The sequence below is a fragment of the Myotis myotis genome, unplaced genomic scaffold, assembly GCF_014108235.1.
Source record: "Myotis myotis isolate mMyoMyo1 unplaced genomic scaffold, mMyoMyo1.p scaffold_m19_p_3, whole genome shotgun sequence".
Taxonomy (NCBI): Eukaryota; Metazoa; Chordata; class Mammalia; order Chiroptera; family Vespertilionidae; genus Myotis; species Myotis myotis.
In genome coordinates, this window is record NW_023416335.1 from 210,916,189 (window position 1) to 210,928,761 (window position 12,573).

The window sequence follows — 12,573 nt, forward strand, 5'->3', positions numbered from 1 at the left end:
AGCGTGTCTTGGCCTCAGCACCACGCTTGGCACAGAGTAGGTGCTCAGTGAATAGTCTCAGCACTACACTGAATCTGGACCAGCGGACACATTTTACAGATGGGCAAACTGAGGCTCAAGAAGGTGAACTTGCCTCCAAGCTTAAATGCCCGTAGTATGAGCTTTATATTTTTTTTCTTCTAAAAACAGATGCAGGCTCCAAGAGGCCTAAACTCTGTGTAGAGCTGGGACCACTGCAGTCACCACCTAATTGCTACCTGACAGCAACTTGGAATTTTAAGTCCCATCTGATTTCTTCCTGCCCGCTGGTCCGCAGACCTGGAGCCTTTCATCTCTGGCCAGGAGGCACATGTTAGCGCCCATAATTGCACGTTTTAAGACTTACCTCCTGTGGCCTTTCCTGGCCTCCCTCAAAGCAGAATTTTATCTGAACTTTCAGTAAAGTAGACAATAACGATGATGAAAACGATTTAATAAGGTCATAGACATTGTTCCCGAAGAGGGCCAATTGGTTTTAAGGTGTGTTTTTGGTGTTTTTCCTGATGTGAGACTAAATGGATCACTGGGTGTGTTACTAAGAGTTTTGTTAAAACACTTAACAGCACGGCCTGTAATCTACCCAACTTCAGGACTGACAAGGAGGCCCCGGGGACAGACAAGCCAGGAAGCGACTATTTACACTCATGGCACACATGCTAATTTTGTGATCTCCAGTGTAATTTTTTTCCTTTTCACAAAAAAGGGGGAAAATAATAATACATTTGATATACTGTGGCCAAAACAAAAATTTATTTCCCCCAAGGGTTTTAATTACAGCATTTTGGAGAAGGCCCGAGTTGGAACTTGCAAGAGGAATAAACCACGTGAGTGAATGGTCTAAAAGTGCAGCGCACATCGAAGGGGTGCCGTGAGGAAGAGGCGCCGCGCAGAAGGGACGCTGCGCGCCGCAGGTTCAGGCGAAACAGCGATTACCCAGAGGGTCTTAGTTATTTAAACAACAAGCCATGTGAGGGCATTTGCTCCTCGTTTGGGGCCTGGTCCTGATTATAAACGAGAGCTTTTAATTAAGATTAGCAAGACCCAATTCAGGCTATAATTTGGTCCTTTTCCTCAGCAAATGTCTATGAAACAAAGCAGTTAAGGTTAAATGAGTTGAGCATTTAAAGGGGATGAAATGCCCCCTTCTCACCCTGGCCTGCCCCTCTTCACCCCTGCCTGCCCCTCGGTACAGAGAGCACAAACAGGCCCAACTAATTCAGACCAGGACAGGGCTGGCCCTGGCAGCTCTCTGAAGGCCTTTGCATAAGGGAGCTGGTGAGCTGGGGATACACAGGCCTAGCTAAATGAAGGATTGGGCGAACAGAATATGCAAAGGCCCTGGGGTAGGAAGGAGCTGGCAAGTTTGAGCTAGAAAGATGGCAGTGATGCTGGGGTGTGGTTAGGGAGAGAAGGCTAGAGCATGACAGCAGCGCAAAATTGTCAGCTGAGTGCTGGGTAAGCCCGAGGGATGCCACCTCCTAGTTATGCGATGGGTGATGCGCTTTGAGACCATTGCATTCACAGGGCCTGGCTCCGATGGGCTGGCGGCCGCAAGGGGGTGGTGGTGGGCATAGGAAAGGGTTTCCTTCCCCAGCCCCCTCCAGGACTCCGTAGCTAGGAACTGTCCACTTTATTCACACAGGCTGGTGGGCCTGGTCCTCTGCTGAGATCCCATGCTGACCAGGGTTGGAATCCAGGTTCTGCTGCTTCTCAGTTTGGAGACTGGGCTAGAGACTGACCTCCCAATTTCCCCAGCCTAACTCTGCTACAGTCTACTCCAATGTCCTTGAACTAGTCCCTCCCGCTCTCAGGCCTCACTTTCCTCACCTGTGAAACCTTCAGAGTTTGGGAGGCAATGGTTCTGGGCCCAGGCTTAAGTTAAGTCACATAGGTCATCACAACGCAGTGTAACAGGAGGTCTGAAGGAGGGTGCCCACAGGTGACAAACAGCTCACCTGTCTGGGGCAGCAGGGAAGGCTTCCTGGAAGAGGTGACCATTGGGATCCAGCCTCCCAACCTTCCACTCAACAGATGCCTGTCATGCCCTGTGCCAGGCCTGGTGCTGGATTCTAGGGATTGGAGGTGAATAGGCCACAGATCCTGCCCTTGATGGGCCCACATTCTAGGAGGACACACAGGGAAACATAAATGTAGAGTGTCCAGGCCAAAGTGGAGGTGTGAATGGGTCTGGGAGGTGTGAATGGGTCTGGGAGGTGTGAATGGGTCTGGGAGGTGTGAATGGGTCTGGTGTGGTTATCTGTAAAACACAAGGGCTGCCCTGGATACCTATTCATGTTCCTTCCAACTCTGCACATCCACGGATTTACCTCGAGCTACTGCAAATGCAGTCAGGATGCGCACCATCAGGAAGACACTGATTCATCCTCAGCCTTGCTCACAGCCGTGCTCACCAGTCTGTGGCACCTCAGTCGGAATAAGCAGGACTCCTGCCAAGCTGCCTGCACGGGGCCCACACCGCTCCCCGGACCCAAGTGGCCGCACGGAGAGGCTCAGTGATCCCCGCACACCACAGGCCGCAAGGCACGGCGAGATGGCCTGGAAGGTGTGCTCAGCGGCCGTCCCGGAACAGGGTGGGCTGCCTCAGGCGCTGGGTGTGCGAAAGGGAGGGTCACAACCAGCAGAAGTTGCCAGGTTGACACAGTTAAGGGTTTAAGAGGCGCAGTCAGCCCCACACAGGGCTTCCCAGACGCTGGGTCCATTTCCCGTGAAGGACCAGGGAGACCGTGGGAGCCACGTGCTCCGGGCATGTCTGCAGAGGATCCGTCCTCTGTGCTCATCACAATAAGTAGCGCCGCCTGCCAGATCTCAGGACGGTACTCATTTCCCCCGGTCTCCACGCCAGCCTCTGCCCACTCCACACCAGCTCAGGACCTGCAGACAAAGAGCCCGGGAGGGAAACGGCTTCCCTGAAGTGGGAGTGCTGCCTGGAGGGGGCGATGGACTGGGATGTCTGCTGCAGGACAGGGCAGCGTATGCTTCTGGCCCGGAAGGAGGTTTAGTGGAACAAAGGAAAGCCTTCTGTCACTTGTCATTTTATTGTACGTTCTCGGTAGACGGTGATCTGTGAACGGCACACATGTCTGTATGTCTCTATGGGGATATGAGTATATGCATATGGTTTATCTGAATCATCAATGAACCAGAACATCACATTTCCCAGCCATTTCAGAACCTGGGAATTGCTGGAAAAAGACAAAGCCACACCCATTTTCATATGCTGAACAACAGTATGATCATCAGCTTGATCATGGTATCATCATCATCACCACCACCACCATCGTTACCATCATCAGCATTCTCTTCATCTTCAACATCACTCTCATCATCATCATCATCATCATCTTCAGCTCCTCACTGTCATCAGCATCACTATCATCATCATCATCAACATCTTCATCCTCCTCATTATCATCATCATCATCAACATTCTCATCCTTCTTTTCATCCTCCTCACTGCCATCAGCACTATCATCACCATCATCCTTATCTTCATCCTCCTCACTGTCATCAATATCACTATCATCACATCATCATCTTCATCCTCCTCATTACCATCATCTTCATCCTCATTATCATCATCATCTTCATCCTCCTGTCATCAACATCACTATCATCACATCATCATCTTCATCCTCCTCATTATCATCATCATCATCATCAATATCCTCATCCTTATCTTCATCTCCTCACTGTCATCACCATCCTCATCATCTTCATCCTCCTCCTCATCAACATCCTCATCCTCAGCACCATCCCCCTCCTCCTCCTCCTCCTCCTCCTCCATCTTCCTCATCGTCGTCATCAACATCCTCCTCACCATCACCATCACGGTCATTATCAACGTCATCCTCATTAACATGTCCCCCCATCAGCGCCATCGCCAGCACCCCAGTAACAGCAGCTGAAGTGTGCATAGAGCGTGCCCTGTGTGCCAGGTTGTGCTCAGACCCTCTATGCGCATTAACTCATGCAGCCCCTACACTGTCTCCACGAAGACACCGCTGTTATTGTCTCTAGTTCACAGGCTCACAGAGGCTAAATAGCTTGTGCCTGCTTTAACCGCCACCTGCGGGGGGGGCGTACTTTGGGCCCATCTAACCACAGGAGAAATGGAGGCTCAGGAGGGAAATGACTACCTAAACCTTCACACCAGAGGAGGGTGGCAGCCCAGAGCGAGCCTTCATGGACCCAGCACCCACACTCCCATAGGCCCTCGCATCTCTCGGGGCATCTTACACGTGGCTCCTCTAATGTGAACTCCAGTCTGGGCAAAAGAGAGCCAACCGAGACTACATGTATTCTGCACCTGCTAGTGCAGGCCTGCCCCAGAGCTGGAACGTGGGGACAAACCCAAGAGACTCTGCAACTGAGGAGCTCACTGTGAGCCCGAGGTCGACTTCAGTGTGGCGGCCCCAACACCGAGCCCATGGCAGACCCTCCAGAAATGAGCTCATAGTTCAGTGGGGGAGCAAGACACACAGTTACAATCCAGAGTCAGAAGTGCCATGATGGCGGGTAGCAGGGAGCTGAGTAGGTACTATAGCAGCTGTGTGTGTGTGTGTGTGTGTGTGTGTGTGTGTGTGTGTGTGTGTAGTGGAGGCATCAGCGAGGGCTTCCTGGAGGAGGCAAATCTAAAACATGATGAGAAATTAGCCAGAACACAAAGGGTGGAAAAGGCGCTCCAGGCGAGGGAAGGCCTGGCCTGTGTGTGTGGCCAGGACACGTGTTATATGGTACTTCAGGAAGTGAGGGGCAGAGGCCGGTGCCAGGCCGGAGAAAGGGAGGCCCCTGGCAATTCCTGGCACACAGTCACAGCATCCTCCTCTCTCACCTTCACACAGAGGATGTCGGCGCATCGAGCCAGCAAGTGTGACCCCATCCAGGCTCAAGCTGAAGCTGGACTCTGGGGAAGTCAGGGAAACAGGGAGGTGACCAAGCGTGGGCCTCCTGGCAGGGCTAGCAGGAAGGGACCTAGGACCTGAGCTGGAGGAGGACAAGCTGAGTGAGTGGCTGGAACCAGCAGAGATGGGGTCACCCTCGGCTCTCCCTTGCCAGAGCGCTGGGCCTGCAGTGGGGAGCAGGGGTCAGAAAACGGCGACACAGAGCCACACACGTGCCACTTGGAACCACTGAGCTAACTAACCTCCAGGCCCTGCCAGCAGCCGGGCCAGCACGTGCCACCAGGCTTCTGGCTGACGTCCGCTCTATCTGCCTGGGGCCTGGCCTCCTGCCAGAGGTCTGTGGGCAGCGCCAGCCTCCCCCCTCAGGCTCCTGGGCACCAAGCAAGGCCAGGATGCGGCCAAACCAGGCACGACCCAGGCCATGTCATCTGGCCAGCACTCAGCCTTAAGTAGATGCCCAGCGAATGAGAAGGATAAACAGTATCGGCGTCCCCAGAAGGCATAGCTGCTCTGCAAAACTCCAGCTCCTGTGCAGTGTGTCCAGAAGTGTATGTGTCGCGTTCCTAACACAAACCTCATGTGGAGACAGTGGGGCAGGGCTCAGCGAGGAGAAAACGAGATGCCAGAGACCCGGGTGTGAGCACCGGCCATGCCGCTGAGAGCATGGGGCCTGCGACGATGCCTCTCTTCTCTGGGCCTCAGTTTTCCTCATCCACGAAATGGGGACAGACAGGGAAGACTGGGAGCAGAGCTTCTCATCCAGGGGTGCACATCAGTCACGTGCTGTTTCTGGCGCCGGATGCTGGCCCTGCCCCAGGCCTGTAGTCAGAAAACCCACCAGACCCTCCTAGACACACCTCCCCAAGTTCCATCCGGCCCGAGAGACCGACCCCAAAGACGGCGAGCCCACTCTTTTCTCTCTGCCTGCCAGGGGGCGGTTTCCAGTGCCAGACATCAAACCAGCACCCAGGGGCAGGGAAGGAAGGCTGGACAGGCAGACAGCACATCACCCGCCCCTGGGCTGGCTCAGGTGTGGCCAGCTACTAGCAGGTCCTTTGGAAGCTACAGGCCACATAGGGTGACTTCAGAGACCTTGGGTGTTACCTCAGGCCTTTACCCCACACATATCCAGTCCAGGATAGACGGGCAAAGATATCATTTAATACTTCATCTCGATTTCTTAAAAACAAAACAAACACCCCAAAGTTTCAAACCCAGGGAGAGCCAGGCACCCCATGACTCCCGATTCCACCCCCGGGGGAGCCCCCAGGTGGCGGCTGCAGGCCGGAAGGGCTGGCTGGGCTCACCTTCACACTTCCTGCCTTCCCCCTTGAAGCCTGGCTTGCAGAGGCATCTGTAGGACTTGGGCGTGTTCTGGCAGATGGCATCGATGTGGCACTCGTCCGTACCCTCCGAGCACTCGTCCACGTCGACGTCCCCTGTTGGGGGAGGGGAGACACTGGTGAGGTGTGGCCGGGAGGCAGGCGGGACAGTGGAGCAGGGAGCGCCTCCTGCCTCCGGCCCCACATTGATCACATTGTCACTAACAGTAACAGCTGTGCCATGACCTAGTGCAGCGGTTCTCAACCTGTGAGCTGCGAACAATGAAAATACACCCTGCATATCAGATATTTACATGACGATTCATAACAGTAGCAACATTACAGTTATGAAGTAGCAACGAAAATAATTTTATGGTTGGGGGTCACCACATGAGGAGCTGTATTAAAGGGCCGCGGCATCAGGAAGGTTGGGAACCACTGCTAGTGTGACAAGTGGCCTCTGGGCGCATGTTTGGGGCTGCTGGTTCTCACTCGATTTCACACCCAGTCATCAGGTCCCTCTATTCCCATTAACAAGATGGGAAAACCGAGGCTCAGGAGTGCAGCGAGGAGAAGCCCCTCTCTGTCTTGTTCCCTCCACAAGCATCGCTCCAACCCACTCCACTCTCTTTATTACAGGATGTAGAGCCCTTGAAAGAATTTAACTCCATCCCCATTGGGTTACAGATGGGGAAACTGAGGCTAGCTTGGAGCCATGAGCCGAGGCCAAGCTAGGAGACCCAGGCAGGTGATGGGGACATGGGACCCCACCCAACCCCGAGGCTGGGAAACAGGCCTCTCCGAGGGCTTCCACCTCCCAGCCTGGAGCGCCCCGCAGTGACCGGCCCTCGGCGGGCTCACCGGCCATCCATGGTCCCCACCTCCCCGCCCTCTCTCCTCTCCACCTCAGAAATCTCCATCCAAACCTGGTTCTCATATCCCAACTTCCAAAGTCAAGTTCAGTCTAGGTGGTGAGGGCTCCTGATACTCCCCACCTCCCACCCCAACACACACATCTTCAGTCTGGAACTGCTCTCAGGCAGAGTAACGCAAAATAGATTTGTGCATCTGTGTGTACACTGTAACACACACACACACACACACATACACATACATACACACACATACACACACACACTCAGACTCACATACACGCACATACACACTCACACACACTCTCACACACCACACTCACACTCACATACACTCACACACACTCACACACACACTCACCCACACACACATTCTCTCTCACATACACACACACTCATACACATTCACATATACAACACACACACACACACACACACACACACACACACACACACACACCCCTTAGACAGGAAGAGGACCTTCGGGGCACAGGAGAGCAGGGCCAGGAGAATCTCAGCTATAAGGTAGGTTACAGATGAGGAAACTGAGGCCCGGGGGGCGGGGGGGGGGCGGTTGTAGGTCAGCGGCTCCTTAGGGGCAGAGGCTGAAGGTCAGGTCCAGAGCTTGTCTATCTGTCGTGTTACCTCCATCTAGCTATGAGTGTCATACAGATGCAGGCAGACAGACAGAGGGACGGACCCAGAAGGGCAGTACAAGGAACTCTGCAGCCACAGTCACCCAGGGGCAAGCCCGCCTCTCTTCATGCCTCCGGCCTCCCCCTGCGCTGTCGGGTCCTCAGAGAAAGCCCCCTCGAATGACTCCGCTGGCTGGCACCAGGCTTCCTCGGGGCTCAGGGGGGTTCGGGGGGGTGGCTCTCTAGGAAACCACTGCTGCTTTCCTCCTCTGCCCCAATCCTAAGGCTCCAGCCTGTCCCCAAAGGAAGAAGCATCAGGAGAAATACAGTCACTTCCCTGCACACTCGCACACACACATGCACATGCACACGTGCACACACACACGTACACAGACCCATGCACGCACATGCACGCGTGTGCACACAGCAGGTGGCATCACTTTTCAGGGTGGTTGTAACTGCTCAGGTCAGCAGCTTGTTCTCTGCATCTGCCCTAAGGAAGGGGGACAGAGGCAGGAGGCCCGAGCCAGCCCTCGGTGTCCAGGGGCCGGCAGGAACACCGGCCAGCTGGACACCCCCTCTGGGGAAGTGATGACAGAGGGACCCCCACACAGGGGTGGCACAGCCTCAAAGACAGGAAGCCAGAGGCCAGACAGGGCCACTGCAGCCACTTCTGAGACAGGACCAGCGGGGGAAGCAGGCCACGGGCCCTGCGCTCCCTGCTCCCTAAGGGCCAGTGCACAGGAATGAGGGGGGCTGTCTGGCGCTCTGGAGCCCTTGCACCTCTAACCCCCGTGCTGAGGCCAGCGTCCTCCTGAGGATGGGAAGGGATGGCTGTTAGCCAAAGGGGCACCCTCAGGCGGGGGCTGGGGAGAGGGCAGGTGAGTTTCAGGAGCGGGAGAGCAGCCACAGGCCATTTGTCCCAGGGGTGCTTGGCCATGCTCCCTGTCCTGGGCTGGGGCTCCCCCCACAGGCAGCCCAGCCTTCTCATCGCAGGCTCTGACTTTGGTGTATTCCCCCGCCGCCCCCCCCCCCCGCCCCCCTCCACCCCCCCCACAAGGCTTCCATGGGGTGGAGCTGGGGGTGGAGACAGACATAGAGGAGAGACAGAGAGGCAGGGAGAGGCTCATACAGGAACAGCCAAACGGGATTTTAGGACCTCAAAGCTCAGGAGAGACACCCCCAGATAAGTGGGGGTGTGGGCGGCAGGACCCAGCTTCCTGGGGGACAGGGGGCATGTGAAAAGCGGCTCAGCTGCAACTGGGGAATGACTGAAATGGCCTGGCACCCTCACTCAGGGCGACTCCCGTGGCCAAACGCAGACCTCAGGGAGCCCAGTGTGGCAGCCGGTGTGTGTGTGTGTGTGTGTGTGTGTGTACATGCGCGCATGCCCAGAAAAAGCCCAGGAGAGCACCAGGGGCAGGCAGGACCCACCCCGACCTCCCCACACCAGGGAGAGGAAGGGAGGAGCTGTGGAAGGGGAGACCCTGCCGTCAGCTTTGTGGGGGAGCCCCTCCCAGACACCAGGAGAGTGGGAGGGGCAGGGCCCTATGAAATCCTGGGGAGCCCCCTCCTCTCCCCTGCTGCCTGCCCGACCCAAGCTGGGGTCGGGTTACTGGGGCGCCAGTAACTCCTTCCTCAGTGTCTCCTGCTTCCTGCCCTCCTGCACCTCCCGGCCCACCCGTCCCATGTCTGCTATCCGCTCGGTTTCCTCCATCTCCTCCCCTCAGTGTCCGTCTGTCTGTCCTCCCTCCTGCCCGACTGTCCATCTGCCTAGCGCTTTCCAGCCATCTCCATCCTTCTCCCCTCTCTGCCTTCCTGTCCCTTGGTCCCTCTGTCCCTCAGTCTCCCTCTTTGATCGTTTCCTTTCCCGCCGCGGGTGTGCCTCCCCCTCCCCCTCCCTTCCCCCTCCCCTCCCTCCCGTCGCGGTCCTCCGTGTTTCTCTCCTTCCACGTCTGTCTTCTCTGGGCTTCTCCCTGCGTCCTTTTGTGCGTTCCCTCCGTGTCTCCTTCTGTCCCTTCATCTGCCACCCTCCTTTCTCTCTACGTCCGTCCTTTTCCCTGGGCCACCCCCTCGCAGTCTCCCCTCTAACCCCGGGGGAGCGCCCGTCCGGCTCCGGGGTCCCCACTCTCCGCTCTCCGTCCGCGCGGGGCGGGGGGCCCTCGGCCCGCGGCCTCGCTTTCTTTCTTCCTCCCCGCCCTCGCCCTCCTCCTCCCCCGGGACCTCAGTCCACCGCCCCAGCTGCGGGCCCGCCGCTCCGGTAGCCCCGGGCCACCCGGGCCGCGGGGAGGGGCGCCCCGCGCGGGTCCCAGAAGTTACTTTGCAAAGAGTCAGGGGCGGACAAGGAACCGTGCGGGCTTCGGCGCTCCCGACTGCGCGGGGCAGGGGACCCGCCCGGGACCCGCCGCCGCCGCCCCGCGCCTGCCGCCCCCCCGTGGGGCTTACCTGGGAGCCCGCTGCCCGCCGCCAGCTGCCCACGCGCGCCCAGGGCGAGCAGCACGCACAAGTGCCAGCGCACGGCCGCCGCGCCCATGCTCGCTGCGGGCCGGGCCGGGCCGGGTGCGGGCGAGCCGGGCGCGGGGATCCCGACTGGCCGCTCGGCGAGCGCTCCCGCTGCTGGCTCCGCGGCCACCGCTCGGGCTCGCTTCCTCCAGCCGGCGCGGCTGACGAGCTGACAGCCGCGCGTTCATTGGCCCGTGGTGCTTGGGGGCGGGACGCCGCGCGCGGCCGGCCAATGGGCGCCGGTCGTCGGGCCACGGGGGGAGGGGCGGCGCCGGGGGCGGGGGCGGGGTCAGGGGGGAGGACCGGACCACCCCGCCCCTCCCGGCGGGCGGCAGGTGGGGGGTAGGGGCCCGGGGGGCTCGCGCGGCCGCGGGGTGCGCGGTCTCGTCCAGGCGGCGGCTTACACGGACGCTGCCCCCTCCGCCTGTCCGCTCCTCCCCCTACACCCCGGTCATCTAGGGTGACCCCCCTTTAGGGGCAGCACCCCGCCCGCCCCTGCCCCCTGCGCACACACAGTGGGGTGAGGCGAGGGCCCGCCCCGGGTCCTCGGAGGTTTAGAAAGGCCCGGCACCCGTTCCCAGTGAAAGAAACGCCAGTGCTCGCAGCACCGCACGTTCACCCTTCCACTACTGTTTATTGAACACCTACTACGTGCTAAGCGCTGGCAAGGCAGCGGCGAAATGGCCAGACAGGAGCACATCGTGAAGAGCGGTTGGAAATGTACGTTCAGGACAAACGAACTGTTTCCTACTCCCCAAAGGACAGTGGCCCACGGGCGTGCTTGTCACGGGACAGTCGCAGAACCCACGCCTGGAAGGGGCGCGGGAAAGCTCCGCGTGGGGCAGTGGCACTTTGCGGTGCGTCCTGGCCGCGCGGCCTTCGTGGCTGCGCCTGCAGTTTGATGCCCCGAGAACTGGAGGCCTGAGGCTGCGCAGGGACAGACCGGGCAGGGCGGAGGGTTCAGGGCCGCGGGAGCATCCCGGCGGCCATGCAACCCAGGAGCTGCTCGGTGCCGGCCTGGGGTGCACACCTGACGCCTGTGACCTCCGGTGCCTGCATCGAAGACCCCCGCCCGCGAGGCGGCTGGAAATCAATGGCCCCTCTCAGCGCCGGGCTGGACGCTTAGAGGGAAGAAAGTTCAGCAAACCCAGGCCCATCTCCTTGACAACCACCAATAAGAGCTCCTTTCTCCTCCGGCCGCCGCCTCAAAGACAGGACCTGCCTCTTTTTGTCTGCTCTGCCCGCATCAGTCCGCCCAGCTCCCCGCTCCCACCGGCTCCCTTCCCTGCCCCCAGCGGGCGCACACACACACACACCACACACACACATACCACACACACACACACACCACACACACACCACACATACCACACACACACCACATACACACACACCACATACACACACACCGCATACACACACACACACCGCATACACACACACCACACACACACACACCACACACATACACACACCGCATACACACACACCACATACACACACACCACATACACACACACACCACATACACACACACACCACACACACACACCACATACACACACACACCGCGCGCACACACACACACACACCACACCGCATACACACACACACCGCGCACACACACACACACACACCACACCGCATACACACACACACCGCGCGCACACACGCACACACACACCACACCGCATACACACACACACCGCGCACACACACACACCACACACACACACACACCGCGCACACACACACACCACATACACACACACCACATACATACATACACCGCATACACACACCACATACACACACCACATACACACACACCACATACACACACCGCATACACACACCACATACACACACACCACATACACACACACCACATACATACACACACCGCATACACACACACCACATACACACACACCACATACACACACACCACATACACACACACATCACATACACACACACACCACACACACACACCACACACACACACCACATACACACACACACCGCGTGCACACACACACACACACCACACCGCATACACACACACACCGCGCACACACACACCACATACACACACACCACATACACACACCACACACACACCACACCACATACACACACACACACACCGCGCACACACACACACCACATACACACACACCACATACATACACACACCGCATACACACACCACATACACACACACCACATACACACACCCCACACACACACACACACCCCACACACACCACATACATAC

The 12,573-nt window shown here is 57.9% G+C and overlaps 1 protein-coding gene across 2 annotated transcripts in view; it reads right to left on the minus strand.

Moving 5' to 3' along the window:
• SCUBE1 (signal peptide, CUB domain and EGF like domain containing 1) overlaps window positions 1-10,429 on the minus strand; it is a 96,617-nt gene extending 86,188 nt beyond the window's left edge. For both annotated transcript variants that reach the window (XM_036301134.1, XM_036301133.1), the window contains exons 1-2: window positions 10,236-10,429; window positions 6,269-6,400 (exon numbers count right to left, since the gene is read on the minus strand). In XM_036301134.1, coding sequence (XP_036157027.1) covers window positions 6,269-6,400; window positions 10,236-10,323 — 220 coding nt within the window. In that variant the 5' untranslated portion in view covers window positions 10,324-10,429. The remainder of the gene's footprint in view (window positions 1-6,268; window positions 6,401-10,235) is intronic.
• Between the last annotated feature and the right edge of the window lie 2,144 nt (window positions 10,430-12,573).